Source organism: Catharus ustulatus, chromosome 11 (assembly GCF_009819885.2).
Source record: "Catharus ustulatus isolate bCatUst1 chromosome 11, bCatUst1.pri.v2, whole genome shotgun sequence".
NCBI classification, from domain to species: domain Eukaryota; kingdom Metazoa; phylum Chordata; class Aves; order Passeriformes; family Turdidae; genus Catharus; species Catharus ustulatus.
In genome coordinates, this window is record NC_046231.1 from 20994625 (window position 1) to 21012709 (window position 18085).

At 54.6% G+C, this 18085-nt stretch overlaps 1 protein-coding gene across 2 annotated transcripts in view; it reads left to right on the top strand.

Annotated features, from left to right (window-relative positions):
- The first annotated feature begins 3376 nt into the window (after positions 1–3376).
- The window catches only part of LOC117001639 (malonate--CoA ligase ACSF3, mitochondrial-like), a 50225-nt gene continuing 35516 nt past the window's right edge, over positions 3377–18085 (top strand). Inside the window, exons 1-5 of one of the 2 annotated variants that reach the window (XM_033070093.2) lie at positions 3377–3443; positions 5980–6684; positions 8068–8223; positions 17179–17333; positions 17729–17874. In XM_033070093.2, coding sequence (XP_032925984.1) covers positions 6001–6684; positions 8068–8223; positions 17179–17333; positions 17729–17874 — 1141 coding nt within the window. In that variant the 5' untranslated portion in view covers positions 3377–3443; positions 5980–6000. Of the gene's footprint in view, positions 3444–3591; positions 3691–5979; positions 6685–8067; positions 8224–17178; positions 17334–17728; positions 17875–18085 lie in introns of those variants that run through there. The other variant, XM_033070094.2, reaches the window with a different exon arrangement.

Genomic DNA, 18085 nt, shown 5'->3' on the forward strand with positions numbered 1-18085 from the left:
CCCATCCCATCCCATCCCATCCCACCCCATCCCATCCCATCCCATCCCATCCCACCCCATCCCATCCCATCCCATCCCATCCCACCACGCAGCCCTGGGATGAACTCACCATCACCCTGAGCATTGCCACAGCCCTGCAGTGTTTGTGGTGTTTACACCACCCCAGTAATTACTTTCCTTTTTTTTTTTTTCTTTAATAAATACGGATGTACCACAAGTAAACTCCAGTGCAATAAAAGCTTTCTGCTGGATGCATAATTAATCACCGAGCTGAGCAAGGGGGGAGGGCGAGCAGAAAACACTCCTGCCAGCGCGGGCTGTGGGGCTCACACCCACCCGGGAGGGACCTGAGAACACGTGGTGACAGCTTGGGGACAGCCCCGTGCCCTGGGGACAATGGCAGCAGCCGAGGCAGGGGTCTGTGGGTGCACCCAGGTCTCAGTTTCCACTCCCAGCTGTGAGTGCACATCTGGACTGACCCCTCCCTGCAGTGGGGGAGCAGCTCCTTCCCTCCCTCTCTCCCTCCCAGCCCGGGGAGCAGCGTGTGGCCCCACAGTCCCGGGGTGGCGGCGGTGACCACGGCTGAGCATCGTCCCCGGGGATGTGGCCGGCTCCAGATGGCTGCTGGGCACCAGGTGCCGGGGGCCGGAGGGACAGAGGGTGGCTGGGGTGACATCTGCTGTGCACACGGCCAGCTGGCCCTGCCGCCTGCCACCATCGGGGGGGACAGCCCTGTCACCCCCACGGGGTCACCCCCACGGGGTCACCCCCACGGGGCAGGGTCCCTGCATGCACTAGAGGGGCCACTCCTGGCACACCCTTGGGTGTCCCAGCTCTGTCCTCACGCTGTCCCTGACAGTCCCTGCACCATCACAGAGGTGTTGGCACCTCGCTGGCACCACAGACTGATGCCCAAAGGAGCTGGAACAGAGGTTAGGCAGAGTTAAGAAGAATAAAATGGATATTTATTGAGGGGCTTTCAAAGTACCGGTGGCCCCTGCCCGAATAGCTCCAAGATGTAAACAAAAGAGGGCTTGGTCATGAGATCTCACATTTTTATGTGAGAGTCAGCTGTCCAAATAATAGCCTCAAATCGTGAAGTTTCATCCCCCTTGCTTGTTTGCCTGCTCTCCTCTTTTCACTTGTTTATGCTTAGGGCTTGAAGTTTGAAGAAGTTGTCCTTGAGTCCCTTCAGCTGGAATAGGATGTTTTGTCTTCACCACCCAAGCACAACAGAAAAGCACACCCAAGCAGAACAGAAAAACTTAAAACTTAAGGCATCAAGAACCCCCCATGGGCACACACCCCGTGTGGGGACTGGGGGAGGATGGTGGCAGATGGGGAGTGTAGAGAATGACGCTGGGGGTGGCAGGGCCAGGCTGGGTGCTGCAGGGAGGTGGCACCTGCTGGCACTGGGGCCAACCTGGAACTGCAGGGAGTGTTGGGAGCCTCCTGCAGCAGCTCTGCACAGGGCAGGAGGGTGATGGGGAGTGAATGGGGTGTAAAATCGGAAGGGTGTGAGAGCTGCATGGTGGGGACAGAGCCGAGGGATGGGGGGAACTGAGGGAGGAGCCGTGTGATGGGGAGGAACTGGAGCTGTGTGATGGGGAGGAACTGGAGCTGTGTGATGGGGAGGAACTGGAGCTGTGTGATGGGGAGGAACTGGAGCTGTGTGATGGGGAGGAACTGGAGCTGTGTGATGGGGAGGAACTGGAGCTGTGTGATGGGGAGGAACTGGAGCTGTGTGATGGACTGGAACTGGAGCTGTGTGATGGGGAGGAACTGGGGAAGGGACTGTGTGATGGAGAAGTGTGCAGTGGGGAGCAAATGGGGACAGAGCCACGCCATGGGGATGGAGCTGTGCCACAGCTGAGAGACACAGAGGGATCTGTGCCGTGGGGACATGAGAGATGAATGAGGAGCCATGAAATGAGGAGGCAACCAAGTGACGGAGAGGAAACCCTGAAAAATAGCGGGGGCAGCTGTGCAGTGCATCTGCTGGGGAGCCGTGTGACGGGAACTGTGCAAGAGTTGTGCCAAGGGGAACTGTGCAACAGAGCAAAGGAGCTGCGCATGGAGAGTTGTGCCATGGAGAGCTGTGTGTGGAGAGCTGTGCCATGGAGAGCTGTGCCATGGAGAGCTGTGCCATGGAGAGCTGTGCCATGAGGAGGGAGTGGCGCCATGGAGAGTCGTGCCATGGAGAGCTGTACCATGAGGGAGCCGTGCCATGGAGAGCTGTGCCATGGAGAGCTGTGCCATGAGGAGGGAGTGGTGCCATGGAGAGCTGTGCCATGGAGAGCTGTGCCATGAGGGAGCCGTGCCATGGAGAGCCGTGCCATGGAGAGTCGTGCCATGGAGAGCTGTGCCATGAGGGAGCCGTGCCATGGAGAGCTGTGCCACGAGGGAGCGGTGCCATGGAGAGCTGTGCCATGGAGAGCCGTGCCATGGAGAGCTGTGCCATGAGGGAGCTGTGCCATGGCACTCCGGTATCAGGGCTGAGCAGGAGCCTTGGGTGCTGTCCCTGCCAGCGCTGGGATCCCGGCCCCGTTTCCGCTCCCAGCCCGCTGCACCCCACGGGCTGCAGCCCTGATGGAAACACACCTGGGGAGGTGGGTGGGGGTCACCCCGGCCGTGCCGCTTCACGGCCCAGCGCGCACAGCCGCAAAAACACGGCACCAGCACGGGAGCGGGGCCTGGGGGATGTGCCACGTGCCACCGCAGGGCCCTCTGTGTGTCCCTGGGGTGTCCGTGTGTCCCCGGGGTGTCCGTGTGTCCCCAGGCACTCTGTGTGTCCCCAAGATGTCTGTGTGTCCCCAGGGTGTCCGTATGTCCCCAAGGTGTCTGTGTGTCCCCAGGGTGTCCATGTGTCCTTGAGTGTCCGTATGTTCCCAAGATGTCTGTATGTCCCCAAGGTGTCTGTGTGTCCCCAGGGTGTCCGTGTGTCCCCAGGGTGTCCGTGTGTCCCCAGGCACTCTGTGTGTCCCCAAGATGTCTGTGTGTCCCCAGGGTGTCCATGTGTCCTTGAGTGTCCGTATGTCCCCAAGATGTCTGTGTGTCCCCAGGAGCTCTGTGCATCTCTGGGATCTCTGTGCATCTCTGGGATCTCTGTGTGGCGGTTCCGCGAGCCCAGGCCATCCCTGAGCCCTGCCCAAATCCCGAAACCCTGCAGACCAGGCCCATGGCCCCAGGACCCGCGGGGCAGAGATGGAACACCGTGTCGTCACCCACGCCCACCATGACATCCGATGACACCGGTGACACTCCGGGGGGCTGCAGGGACACTCAGCCCCGCGGTGCCCTCACCCCGCCCCTCGTGAGCGTTTTGGGGCCAAATCCCCACAAATCCGGTGCGGGAGGCGGAACGTTGGTGCGCGGAACGTTCGGGTCGCGGCGCCGCGCTCCCGCCGGAGCTGTGCGCGGCAGGAGCGGTCCCCCGGCCGCAGGTGAGGCCCCGCGGGGCTGCGGGAGGCGGCGGGGCCGCGACGGGGCCGGGGCTGGGACGGCCAGGGACGGCCCCAGGGTGTCCCAAAGCCGGGGCGAGCCGGGACCGGCCGCTCTCGGCCCGGTGCGCTCGGTCCGGGCCCTCCTTCCCGGCGGGACCCGCTGGACGCGGGGCCTGCGGCGGGGGCACCGCCGTTCCTCGGGAATCGCGGGGAGAGGTTTCTTGTTATTCCTGCTCTGGGATGCGCCGTGAGTAGGCTGCGGGCAGAGAGCTGGAGGGTGGGAATCCGCTCCGGGATGAGAGAAGAATGAAGCCCTGTGAGAGCGGGGAGGCCCTGGCGCAGGCTGCCCAGGGAAGCTGGGGCTGCCCCTGGATCCCTGGGAGTGTCCAAGCCAGGCTGGACACTGGGGCTTGGAGAAACCTGGGACAGTGGAAGGAGCACTGGATGGGCTTTAAGGTTCTTTCCAATCCAAACCTTTTCCTATTTTTTGTTTTGTGAGCAGCACAGAACAGTCAGCATCTGAGACATTGCTTGATGCCTGTTCCAAGTCTCTTTAGTTACTTTTTTATTTTCTAAGAATAAAGAATTTTTTAATGATTTTCTAAGAATAAAGTATTTTTTATCTCTGTTGTAGAAACAGCCAGGAATCCCTTTGTATTCCCGTGCCTGTAAATGAGGACAGGGTGGAATCCTGCAGGTCAGACTCGCACTGGCAGTTCCACGGTCACAGCTGGAGCGATGATTATTCCTATAATAATTCACTTTGGAACAGCTCAGAGTAACTCCAAAGATCTTTTTACTCCAGGGAATGCATTTTTTGCCCTTTATGCTCAGAGCTTGCAGAGGGGTGCAAAGAGGGCTGGGCAGGTGTGTCAGCTCCCAGTTTGCACTGGTTTTTTTTGTGCTGGGAGCTGGGGAGAGCTCTCAATCTTCAGCCTTAGGAGGAAGAGGAGGGCTCGGATTTTCCCTTCCAGGGGGCTTTGATCCTTCCCTTCCAAGGCAGCAGAGCCACATCTCTGCACTCCCCCCACCTTCCTGTGGGCTCTAGGGACAAACTTTGTTTCCAGGTGTGCTGTGCAGGAGTTTGTGGCAGCAGGAATCCCTGAGCAACGGGAGGGGATGGAAAACAGCCCTGGATTTACTTCCCTGCCCCAAGTGTCTGCACACACCATCACCCTCATCTCTCTGAAACCCAGCATTCCCAGGCTGGCTGAAAGTGCTGCTGTTAATTGCTCTATTAAACACAGACTGGTGGCAATGGGGTAATTTGATTTTTGGAAAGAGCAGGAGGAGCAGTGAGAGAGCATCAGCCACACGGATCCTGAGCAAACACAGCTTCCAGGTCAGGCCCCTCTTAATGCTCACAGCATTGACACTTTGCCATGGCCACAGGTTCAGTTCAGGGTGTGCATTAGGTCAGGATTTTACATTTTAGTCTCTCCAGAGCAATGCAAAGACGTCACACGAGCTCTGCCTTGAGCTGCTTTGGTTTTTTCCATGCTGGTGGCAAATGTCAGGAGTTCCCACGCTCACCCCGCTCTGGGGCTGAAGCCTCTCTGCTCCCCCACATGTTTCCACTCTAAATCACAAGCTTGTTTTGCAGAAGCAGAAATTGAGGTTGATTTGCAAAAGAAGATCTGAGCAGGGCCAGTGTCTGGGTGGGGAAATGCTCTGAAGGAGGAGGGCAGAGACCGCAGGGCTCACGGGAAATAAACTCCTGTGCAGCCTGAGCTGAGGGCAGCCCTGGCCAGCTCGTCCTGGGGAGCTGCTGGGCTGGATCCCCTTTGTTCCAGCTCACCCCCACAGTGGGAAGCTGGGCTGGGAGGCTCTTGGAGCTGAGCTGCTCCACTAATAGGCATTTATCAAAAAAAAATGGGAAAAATCAGGTTGTTATTGCCAGCATCAAGGAAGTGTCACGGATGCTCTCAGAGAGTGAGAGCTTGTCATCCTTTGGCTGCTTCCTCTTGTCATGGAATCCCTCTGGGGATGTTCTGGTGCTGATTGGATTCTGTGCAGCAAACCCCTCTCTCTCCTGCCACAGCCCTGTCCTCTCCTCTCTGCTCCCTGCTGCTGTGTGGAGAGGCTGCTCCAGGCTGTGCAGAGGGCTTAGGATTCTTCACAGAATCGTGGAATGGTTTGGCTTGGGAAGGACCTTAAAGCCCATCTCACTTCACCCCCTGCCTGCCAGCAGCCTGGGACACTGGAAGGTGTCCCTGCCTGTGGCAGGGGTGGAGCTGGATGGACTTTGAGGTCCCTTCCAACCTAAACCACTCTGGGATTCTGTGAAAACTGGTTCATCCTTTAAATCAGCTGGATGTTGGGGACTGGAGGCTGTGAGGGAAGGGACTCTGCCCCTTGTTCCATTGTGGCAGAACACAGGGATTCTCGGGCTGCCCAGGGTGTGGCACTCTGAGGCAGGGACATAAATAATAGAGTGGATATTATTCAAATGAGGGCTGCCACTTTCCCTGGGTGGGAATAACCCCCTGGGCAATCCCTGCCCGTGCTGACCTGCTCCCATCATTGCTTTCTGCAGAATCTCCTCAGTGCTGGCAGGATGCTGCTCCCCCTGCTCTTCCCCCAGCTGTGCCGGCCCCTCCGCTGCCTCCTGCGGGACCTGTCCCGCTGCACATGGCATGGGAAGAGGGCTGGCTGTCCCCACAGGGCTCTGCACACGGCCTGGGCCACCTGCAGCAGTGACATCACCCCCGTGTTCACCAGAGCTCTGGCTTTTGGGGACAAAGTGGCCATCGTTGACCGGAACGGGGAGCACACGTACAGGGACCTGCTCGGCCGGAGCCTCCGCCTGTCCCGGGAGATCTGCAGGGTCCTGCAGTGTCCCAGCAGGGACCTGAAGGAAGAGAGGATCTCCTTCCTGTGCCCCAATGATGCCTCCTACGTGGTGGCCCAGTGGGCTGCGTGGATGAGTGGGGGCATCGCGGTGCCCCTGTACAGGAAGCACCCGGTGCCCGAGCTGGAGTACGTGATCCAGGACTCGCAGAGCGCCCTGCTCATCGCAGCCGAGGAGTTCCTGGGGAAAATAACCCCCAGTGCTGAGAAACTGGGAGTCCCAGTGCTGCCACTTCCCAGCTCTGGTGGTGATGGATCTGCAGCCACGGAGGAGGGGCCCTTGCCAAGCTGTTCCTCGTGGAAGGACAGAGGAGCCATGATCATCTACACCAGCGGGACCACGGGGAGGCCCAAGGGTGTCCTCAGCACCCACGAGAACGTGCAGGCTGTGGTGAGTGCTGCTGCCCCCCTGCCAAGCTCAGGACAGAGCACAAAGTCTTGGAATCTGGAGGGGATTTGGGGTTGCAAACACCTTTCCACTGCCAGATTGCTGCAGAGAGCTGTGGGGCTGCAGCTTGGGATTCCTCCACGTTTGCAAGGTGAGCACACAGCAGTGTGTGAGGCTCTAAACCTTGGCCTGTTCATGCTGCAGCTGCATCCTGAGATTCTCCTCCCTGCTTTCCTGGAAAGCAGAAGGGATGAAACTTGTTGTAAAAAACCTGATTTCTTTACAGTTTGCTTTTCTACCCTGTGACTAGGGGAGAATCTTTCCTCCTAATTGGAAAATGTCTTAGCCCAGCCCAGTGCTGTGTGAAGCCTGTGCATTATTCAGCTCTGTATCCCCAAGGCAAAAAAATCCATTAGCTCTCAGAGCCAAAAGGAATTAAAAGTTTGAATAAGCCTGCTGACTAGCTCACCACTTGGTTATCAGCTCCTGCAACTGCCAGGCTGCTGCCATTAGGGAAGGAGGGCAGGGAATGCAGGGATGCCTCTGAGAGCTGCTGCTGCTCTGGGTGCTCAGATCCTGCAGTGTCCCAGCAGGAATGAAAGCCTTGATGGATGGAGCCAGGGCTTGGCTATATTGGGCAAAGAATCTGTTCCCTCACAAACATGCTGATTATTTGGGGGGGTGGCCTGAGCAGTCCCCATCCTTTGTGCTGTCCTGCAGGAAGCCCAAAAGCTGCTCCCTGCCCTGTGGAAGAGGGTTGTGAGAGACACGACCAAATTCCACTGTTCAGATGCTTTTCTTATTTTTAGGTGGCTGGAAATAAGCTTTGCAGTTGCCAGCACTGGGCTCTGAAGGGCATTGTTGACCCAGAAACCTGATAATTATCCCTTCAGATAATTATCCCTTCAGAGCAGAGTGTTTTGGAAGCTTGATACTCCCATAATTTTTACTAACATGAAACCTGCTTTCTGTTTATCAGCGATTTCCTGCTCCTACTGATTATCCCCTACAGGTGCTAAAAGCCTGATGTCATCAGTGTCCTAACTATGGCAACAGAATTCTGGGAAAATTAGCTTTTTGATTACTATTTCTGCCAAATCTGCATGTGCAGCAGCAGATTAATATTTCTGTGTGTCCTACTTAAAATCATTGTTGATACTTCTCAGTAACAAGAAAAGGCTTTGCTGATTTAAAGACATTTCCTGACAGGATGCTGAAGGTGTTCCTCTTGTGTTCTGCTGTTGTGGTGGGAATTTTTCCCATGCTGATCCCAAAGGAAAGATTTTGTGCCCAGGCAGGCTTGGAATTCCTGCCAGGGAATTTGGGAAAACCTCGGGATAATCATCCCTGCTGCCCTAAGGCTGTGCTGTTTGTTTTCTTCTGCAGACCACGGGGCTGGTAGAGAAGTGGGAGTGGAAGAAGGAGGATGTGATCCTGCACGTGCTGCCCCTGCACCACGTCCACGGGGTGATCAACAAGCTGCTGTGCCCGCTGTGGGTGGGAGCCACGTGCGTCATGTTCCCGGAATTCAGCGCGGACACGGTGAGCCCAGGGGGACATCCAGCTGCAGGACCCCAGGCACTGCACTCAGAGCAGCTCTGGGGAGGAATTCCTGAAGAGTTCCAGCCCCTTTAGCCTGTGTGTGTTGGTTGGGTGCTCAGCCTGAGGTAAATGTGCTCTTGCAGAGGGTGCAGCTCGTGTGTGATGTTGGAGTGGGGATGCTGCACTGCCCCTCCCAGCCCTGTGTGCTCACCAAGAGCATTTCCATCCAGAATCAGGGTTGTGGATTTTTTTTTTTTTTTTACTGCCAGGAAAGGTGGAAATGCTGTTTTTCCTCTTGTGTGTTAGTGGTGTGCTGCTTGCTGAATTTTTCAGTGACTTGCATTTCCCCAAATCCCCAAAACACTGAGGCTGGAAAAGACCTCCGAGCTCACCGAGTCCACCCTGTGACCAATCCCCACTTTGTCACCCAGCCCAGAGCACTGAGGGCCATGTCCAGCCATTCCTTGGACATTTCCAGGGGTAGGGGCTCCACCACCTCCCTGGGCAGCCCCTCCCAAATTTTCCCCTTGCAGTCCTACATCCTTAGTGCTTCATATTGCATTACATGACAGAACACAGCCTTTTGAGTTTTGTGCAGCCCAGGTAAGGGAAATCCTGCTTTTCCTCACATGGAAAGATGTCTCTTCCTCCATGGAGAAACAAGAGTTAACAGAGCTGTTGGGTTGGACTCAGTGATGTGAGAGTTTGCAGTTCCAGACCTCCTTGCAGCTTTTAGGAAAAGTGGCAGGGGGGAAACCTTAGTGAAATAAATGCTCTTATAATGTTGTTTTCTCTCTGAGCCAGGAGACACCAGTGCCAGTGTTCTGCTTCTCCTTTGTTCCCTGCAGCAGTGAACTCGATGGAAAGAGAAGAAGGAAAGGGACAGGCAGCAGTAAAGGTGGAACAGGTTCTACATTTCCCAGCCCCTGGGATGCAGCACCATCCATCCAGATGTCCCAGTGTCCTGGTGGTGTCTGCAGTGTCACAGTTCAGGGACAGTTGGGTTTTCAGGTGCAGAAAAGGAGCAGAATTGTGGTGTTGGCACTGCAGAGTTCCCTGGGAAAGCCAAAGGAGCCTGTGCTCCTGCTCTCCCTGTCAGTTTATGCACGTACTGGGAAGGCTTGTCCCATGGAAAGGACAAAGTGCACAGGTGTGGATGCACCTGGAAGCTCTGGCTGTGCTGCTGCCAGGTGAGGGCGGGCCCAGCTCCAGCAGGAGCAGCCACAGGGCCGGGTGATTCTTCACAGCTCATTTCTGCTTCTCAGAGCAGCAGCCACAGAAAATGCACACTTCCTTTTTCTGCCAGGATGGCTCTGACACCTGAGCACTGCCCCTTTTTGGGGGGACAGCCCCAGAATCCCAGCGGGGCAGCTCTGCACTTCCAGAGTAAATCGGTAGGATGCTGTGGTGGAAGGCAGGAAGGTCCCTGGCTGCCACAGCTGTGCTCTCACCCAAAGATTGCTGTCATTAGGGTGACCCCAGGGGCTCGGGGTGCAGCAGGGCTGTGCTGGAGCAGCGCTGGAGGTGCCGCTGAGAGGCGGGGCCGGCACTGAGAGGCTGGAGCGGAGCCTCTGGAGGGCGCGGTGCTCCACGTCCTGTGCCACCGTGATTGATGCTCCCTGGTACCCTCCCGTTCTCCTCTGCTCGCTCCCGACATGTGCGAATCAATGAGCTGACGTTGAGGGATGGGGTCGGGGGAGCGGGACCCTCTCCTGATCAAAGCTCTGCCCAGATGTGACACCGGGGACACGCGGGGACAGACCGGGAGTGGCCGCTTGACCCTGACCTTGGGCAGGGAGGGCAGAGCTCGGGCGGGGCTCTCAGGTGCACGGGGGGCTCTGGAGGGCGGCGTTTGCTTCTCTGCTTTCTTTTATTCCCGTTTTTTTTCCCGAGGGCCTCCCCTGGGAGCTGCAAGTGGTTTGATCGACACTCCAAAGCGAGCAAGGGAGGGTAAATAAGGCTTTCTCCTGGAGTTTATTGCAAGCTGCCTTTCAGTTCCACTCTATTTTCACCAGCTGTTTACAAAGTGCCCTTTGCTACTGAAATCAGCTTGCAGCAAAGCAGCAGTGGAGGATTTTGCCAAAGGAGCCCGAGTTTTGCCGTGTGCTTTTTTTCCTTGGCTGCACCTTGAGAAAGCAGCCAATTATAGTGTGATATAAAGAAACTCGACTGGCAGCTAAAACACTTGACAGGCTGATCAAAACAAGGCAAGGAACTTACTCTGAACCTGCTGCAGACATATTTAGCCTTGAGTGATACTGGCAAAGGTTCAAGAGAAACCGCAGCAGCACGCCCGATGTGTGTTTGGTTTCTAATCACTAACACTTCATTATACAAAATAAATACTTTATTATTACAGTGTTTATTAAATTACATAATTTGCAGCGTGCCTTATAGTCGTGGATACAGATGGCAGTCTGGTTTTGGTGGTGGGAATAATGCTCTTTTTTTTTTTTCCCACTGAGAAGACGTTCCCAGCCCCAGAGCACGGCTCACTTGTCGTTCCCCGCCGTGCAGGGGTGGGAGGTGGCAGCTTTCAGACCTTTACCTCTGGTTTTGGGAGCTGTCCAAGGAAAGGTTAAAAATCAGGACTGTGGAGTGGCCCCAGTGTCCTGACCAACATCCTTCCTCTCACTAAAACAGCACCTGATGTCTGTGGCTACTGCTGAGGCCAGGAGGACTCATTAAAGTGTGCTGAGGTGCCTCAAGCGTGAAAGTTGCTGCATAAAATCAGATTCTTTTTATTAAATGAGGACATCCATTACACTGCACTAGCTACTGTACATGTTATAATTCACTTTATAGCACCATCTGTTAACACTGTCTTGCTTAAGCTCTTCGTAGCATTTTTTTATTGCAAGTTATTAAAAAATATGGCTGCATCTATTAATCATTTATTAATAAATGGACCCTTAGTTTCCAGAATTAGTCAGCTCATACAGGAGGTGCTGAGTCCTCTGGTGCTCGTGCTCTTTGGGGTGCAGTGTCCTCACAGGGAGCCCATCCAGTGCTCCTGTCTGTGGCAATGGCAGGGATGGCTCTGGGGGACACTTTTCAGCACAGGTGGGTGTGGAGCAGGCAGGAGAACAGCAGTGAGCCCCAGGGGTGTTCTGCCAGCAGCTGTGTGGGGCATGGCTGGCTGTGATCTTACTGGGTTCTTGTTTTATTGGTTTGTAAGGGTGAGAAGTGGGAGGGCAGAAAGCTCCTGAGGAGCCAGAGCAAGCTGCAGCCTCAGCATCCCTGCTCCTCCCTCCATCACCTGCTCCCAAGCTGAGTTTACTCTTCAGCTGCTCTGCTCCTGTTTGCATTTCTCAGCTGCTGCTGACCTGTCCCAGATGCTGCAGCAGGAATTTCTTCTCCAGGGGTTGGGATTTTAAAGGTGCTGTGTTTGTAGAAATTTTGTGCACTTTGGTGGCCAGAGAAGAGGTGAATGTGTCTGTTAAGGAAGGAGTGCAGGGTGAGCCTTCTCCTCCTGGCTGAGTCTTTCAGAAGGCTCAGAGCATCAGGGCTTGCACCAGGCACCCTCTGCAGCATCCATTCCTGGTGATTCCCTCCCTCCATCTCCCTCCCTGGATCATTTCAGGCACAGCCTGTGGTGTGAGTGTTGCTGCATGGAAATGTCACTGGGTCTGGAGAGACAGACCTGTGTGTCCCCTGTGCTTGCTGTGACAGTCACACATTGATGTCCCCATTCCAGACCAGACACTCCTTGGACATTTTGGAGCAATTTGTGTGTGGTTTACAGGATCCTCTGCAGTGGATTTTGAGCAAAGAGGATCCATTTTGGGCTTGAACAACAGGAAGAGCTTGTCTTTGCCTTGGACACCCTAATCTTGCCTCGAGGGGAAGATGTTCTAATGGCTAAAGGTTCCCTGTCAGCTCTCTGTATTGATAAACACTAGAGCAGATCCTGGGAGTTCTTCCAGCCTCTTGTGCAGAGTGGGAAATCAGAGTGCTGAAAAACCTGAAGGAAGAGACCTGGGGGAAGCTGATGGAAATCTGCACTGGGGGTGACCCAGCTGAGGCGTGTGCTGCCCGCTCAGCTCTGCTGGGCAGGTTTGAGCTGTGATGTGCTGCCTGTGCACTGACAGCCCTGGCTGTGCCCTGCAACCCCTTCCATGATGAATATGCCAAGATGCAGATTTGCTGCCCTGCAGTTCCAGGAGCTGCTGTTTCAGTGCCAGCCTCGCTGTGTGTCTGATTTAAGGTGCTCCGAGGATCAAGCCCTCTGAAAGCCGTGCCCTGTTTTACAATGTCACACTCAAAGCTATCAAAACCATCTTGTCTGGACTCTTCTTTTTAGGGAAATAGGAATGCTGTGTGCCCAGAGGTGGTGTGTGATTCAGGACAAGCTTTCCCTGACGTTCTGTCCCCTGTAGCAGCTTTTCCCCGTGGTAGGAGGGAGCTGCAGACCTGGCACAGGACGAGTGGGAGGTGTTGCTCCAGGGTGCTGCTGCATCCTGTGCTCACAGCCCTGAATTCCTGAAGGCCAGGAAAGCCAGTGCTGTATCTGGGAGCAAACTCTGTCCTTGTCACTGGTGTTTGTGTGTGAGCCAGGCTGGGCTGGGTGCTGGGGCTGCTACCTTGGCTGGGCTGCCCAGGGGGACCCAGGGCTCAGCAGTCGCTGTTGCCTGCGGGAAGGAGAAGCGTGCGCTGCACTGAGCCTCTCCCCTGGATCTGTCACTTCTGCAGACATCACTCTGGGCAGCTCTTTTGGTTGATTTTGAAAGGAAAAGCAAATCCAAGCAGAGGAGCCTGAGCTCCAATATCCAGGCACGCTGGGGATCGCGGCCCCCATCCAGTTTCAGCTGGAGAGAGGCTGAAAGTTCTTTTCATCTGTTAATGGGAGGCTTCAGAGGAGTAATTTTATTTCAGACTCAAAGAGGAGTCGGTGGAGGGAGGAGCAGGTCACTGGTGAATGGATTATGTTTGATCACTTCTCACAGACCTGGCTTTAAAAAGTTAGAGGTTTTCTTTCCCCTCTCCCCAGATCTGCCGTCTGTCCTCAGCATCTGTTCCCAAGTAATGGCTTTTGATGTGTGTGGGGAAATATAAAAAATGGAACCAGAACCTGTCATATTTACTTATATTTCCAGGTCCCAGGGAAAGCACTTGCTCCTTTCAGTATGCCTCCAGCATAGGAAGGGTTTAAAAGCTTCAGCCTGGAATGCAGAGGGGCCATCAAACAGTGCTGATGAATAAATGATTAAAACCAGAGTCGCACAGAGCACAAACAGTTTGGGGTTATAACAAACATGAGACGAAGCCACCGAGGGCCTGATTTCTCTTTGAAGAGAAGAATGTTTCTCTCTCTCTGCATATTGGTCGTGAAGTGTTGGAGGCTCAGTCCTTGGGAGGGAGCAGAGCTCCCCTTGGTGCTCTCCTATCTCCCATCTGCTTTTTTGGGAGAATTTGGTGCTGGATGTGTGTGCGTGGTCCTGCAGTCCCTTTGCTGCTGCTGTGGAGTTACAGGAGCTTCCCACCCTTGTGTTTGGCACGGGATCTCACCAAACAAGCAGCTGGTTTGGCCACGGCCCTGTTGCTCCCACAGACATTCCAAAAATCACCGGCATCCCTTTTCCTCGATGGTGCTTCCCACATGGCAGCAGTCAGTGCTCAGCACAGACCCATCTCCCGAGCGAGAGGGAGATAAAGGGCTGAGTTAACCTTGCATTAGAGGCATTGTTAGTTTTGAAAAGGTTTGAAAAGATTCAATTACAACTGAAAATGGCTCAATAATTTTCTAGAAGAGAGGAGCTGTTGTGTCTGTCAATAGAGGCTGCACCACGGGCTGGCTGTGAGCCTTTTGTGGCCTGATGGAAAAATCCATGCTGATATTTGCTTCATTTATGGTTTCTGGCTGGTTTGGAGAATCTTCTATCAGCCAAAATATTACATGGTTTAGCACATAACTGGGTTTGCCACCTTCTCTTCTCCTTTTGCATGAGAAGATGGCCAGGTGTTGGATTTGGTGTTTCTGAGTGATTCATGGCATTGCACATCTCCCTCTCTAAAGGGAAAAGTTGTTGCCTTTCCTTCTCTCTCCTCACATCTCTTCCTTCAGATGATCTTAGCAGGTCTGGAGGCTGGTTGGGAAGGTTATTGTATGGACTGGCCACCCCTTGGAGCTGCTTGTATTTTCCTCCATCCTCATTCACCATCTGTGTGCTGGGAAAACTACGTGGGAAAAATCTCCCAGCTGTGCCTTGCTGCGCTTGTTTTGCACCCACTGGTGTCACTTTCTCCTTTTCATTTAATGATGGCAAAATCCCACTGGCCAGCTCATGATATGCTTTTGAGCAGTGGGAGGGGAGGAAAATCAGGAATGTCATGCTGACAGGAAGGCTTTTGGGAACATTAGGTCTCCCACTTCTCTGCTGGCACAGGCAGCCCTGACCCAGAGCATTTGCTGCCGTTATTGCTGGTGGGAAGCTGTTCCCACTCTTGCTTTCTTGCAGTGAGAAACTTTTTGTTTCTAGCTCTTGGTTATCTTAGAAGGAACGTTGATCCATCTCCTGAGCATGTTCCATGGGAAGGCTGCTGCTTTCCTTCTCTGCAGAGCCTGGCATGCAGTGCCATCTTTGCTTCCTCAATCCATGCTTTTGTAAAAGCACTTGGAGGGATCAGGTGAGCAAAAAAAGCCCCAGAACATTGAGCTGCCAGTCCCCTGTGCACAGGGAATTATCGTGGTGACAGTGACAGTGGGATAACCCAGGGGAGGATGGATTGAGCTGTTCCAGGCCTGGTGCTGGCTCAGGATGCTGGGTGCTGCAGGACAAAGCTGGCGCCTTGCACGGGGTTGGTTGATTAGTCCCAGGTAACGAGGCTTTCCCAGATCCTCCTCTCCAAGCCTGGAGTTGTAGTTGGAAGCCAGGAATAGCTGTTCCAGCTGGCTGGGCAGTGCCAAGCCCTCTGGCCAGCTTGGGCTCTGCAGAGCACTCGGAGCTGCCAGCTTTGTAGCACAGCTTAGTCCTGCTAAAACACATGGGAAGGATCCAGATTTGGCTGAGCAGGAGCAGAGCAGGTGGAGAGGTTTGGCTGTCAGCAGATCACCCCAGCAGCTGGTGGCACAAATCCAAAGGCAGCTGCTTATCCTCAGGAAGGGGCTGTTGCTGGGTGAGCTGGACTGACATGGAAAAACTGCAGTGCAGGAGGGAGGATTTTATCCAAGGCAGGAGCTGAGCTGGCACGTGGGGTCAGGAGACTCTGGGGTGCAAGACAGACTTGCTCTGTTTAGATGGGTTTGGGGTTTTTCAGCTCCAAACTCGTGACAAAAACTCTGCTGCATGACCAGACTGGAAGTCTGCCCGCGTTCCCACAGCTGCTCAGGGCTTGGGAAGGCAAAACAAAATCACACAGCAAGGGCTGAACAGCCCCTGAGCATCTGTTTGCCTTCAATCCCCTCAGCACAGTCCTGATCCCTGCTTGCCATCACACGTCCTTCCCTGGCCACAGCACTCTCAGGAGCACAGGCTGAGGAGAGCAGCCCTGGCTTTGGAGAGATCCTTCTCCACCCTGCTGCCTGGAATGGGAAAGATACTGGGGGAAAAGGGGGCTGGGAGGAGCATGGGGGAGGTTAGACCCTCTAAATGCAATTTTACCTATTCTGGCTGGTAGGTGGGTTTCTGCAGGGAGTGAAATGTTCCCTCTCTGGACTTAGCACCCATCATGCAGGAGGTCAATTCCAGTTGTGCTTTCCTTTCCTTTCCCAGGGATCTTGCAGTGCTCATGTCCCACCTCCCGTGTCCAGGGGGTTTGCACCTTGTGCATCCCCACCGAGGGCATCCCTGGGCTGGGAGGCAGCGTCAGCTCCCTCCTGCTGGGTGGCACGGTGCCTCTGTGGCCGTGTCCTGCTCTGTTCCCAACAACCCCCCTGTGCTGGGAGGGTTTTTTTCAGGAGCTGATTGTTCTGGAGCAGTGGAGTGCGAGATGCGGGGGGAGCAGCCAAGGAGAAAGGGATGAGACGGAGCCCGAGCGAGCAGAACGGAGGGAAGGCGCAGAGTGACAGCATGAAGGAGAATCCCTGGCTCTGCTTCCATCAATCCCTGCCTTGGCTGCCTCGTGTGCAGCTGAGCGTGCGCGGGGAGCGCCGAGGCAGCGCTCGGTGTCAGGAGCTGTTAGGGGATGCGTTTGTCACCGGCGGGGCAGGGACGGCGGCGCTCTGATTTATTGATGGCTTTGGATCCCTCCTGCCTTGGGAAGAGCTTACCTGGCAGGGAGAGTGGTGAGGTGTGCGAGGAAGGGGCTCAGGTGTGACATTTATGGCTCTGACCCCTTGGCTGTACATTCCAGAGGTGTTTGTCCGCATCCCAGCAGAGCTGGCTGCTGGAATTTGCCCCCATCCGTATTTCCCACTGATCAGTAGGAGTTGCAGCTGAAGAACATTATTCCCACAGGGATTCCCTCTCAGGAAGAGTGTGGTTGGGGTAGTGGTCCTCCTGAAAAGCTGCTGTACCTGTGGATTCTGATTCTCTCACCAGGGGCACAGCTCTGCACCTCACCATTCTCATGAAATCTCACTCCCAGTGCCTGATCTCCCTCTTCCAGCTTTGCCTCAGAGGTTGAAATCCATGGGTCCAAGCTGTGTGTTGTGTATCAGGTGTGGGCTGTGTCTTTCCAAAGAAGAGCTCCCATGCTTTGGAAAACTGGGGAAGCTGTGCATGACAAGGGAATGAACTGATTCTGCCACAACCTTCCATCTTCATGGGCAAATTCTTGGCTGCAACATGACAGGAGTAAAAAATGCCATTTCCATCACCTCATGAGTGATGGTGGGTGGGGGATCCACTGGTGGGATGAGAGATGAACGTTGTGCTTTGGGAAATAAGGTGTGATGAAAGTTGGGAACTTGTTTTGGACAGGGATGAGGGGCACACAACAGCTTCCAACTGTACTTCAAGAAATCTTAGATAGCAAAGGTGAGTTTTTATCCGTGTGTGTTCCCTTCCTTCCTAGGTGTGGAAGAAGCTGCTGAGCTCTGAAGCTCCCCGTGTCAATGTGTTCATGGCAGTGCCCACCATCTATGCCAAACTGATGGAATATTACGACGAGCATTTCACCCAGCCCCAGGTGCAGGATTTCGTGCATGCCTTTTGCCAGCAGAACATCAGGTGGGTGAGCTGTGGGCAGGGGCTGCTGCTGGCTCACTGCATGCTCCAGGTTTTCCTTTCAGCCTCACCTCTGTCAGTGCTGGTTGAGCTTTGGTGTCACTTTGACAGGAACAAGGGTGACATTGTTTAGTTGTGAGCCACTCTTGCATGGGAAGGCCAGAAGGGGCTCATAATGTGCAACACATGGCTGAGGACTGTCCTGCTTGCACTCCAGGATCTCTTTTAAGAGGCTATCCTGATTAACTTAAACCCCATATCAGGCTGAGAAAGTGAAGGACATCTTTGTTTAAAAGGATTTTGAGCCTGCAGGTTTTACATAGAACTGTATCAGGCTGCAAATTCCCTGGAGCAAAGGAACCCTTGGATTCTCTCTTACCTGGGCTTTCCCTGGGCAGGTTGATGGTGTCAGGCTCAGCAGCCCTGCCTGTGCCTGTCCTGGAGAAGTGGAGGAGCATCACAGGGCACACCTTGCTGGAGAGGTATGGGATGACTGAGATTGGGATGGCGCTGTCCAACCCTCTGCACGGAGTCCGTGTCCCAGGTAGGAGTCTCCAGAGGTGCCACTGCTTGGAGGCATTTTTTGGGATGTGGTCTGAGGTGTTCCCAGAGGAGAGGCCATGCTAGGAACGAGGAATTGGCCAGGACAATGGATGTGTGGGAAGTGGCTGCTGGCATCAAAGCAGAGCTGGCAGTGGTGCCCACTGACCTGACCACGCTCCACACTGATGCTTTTATCACTTCCAAAATCTTAG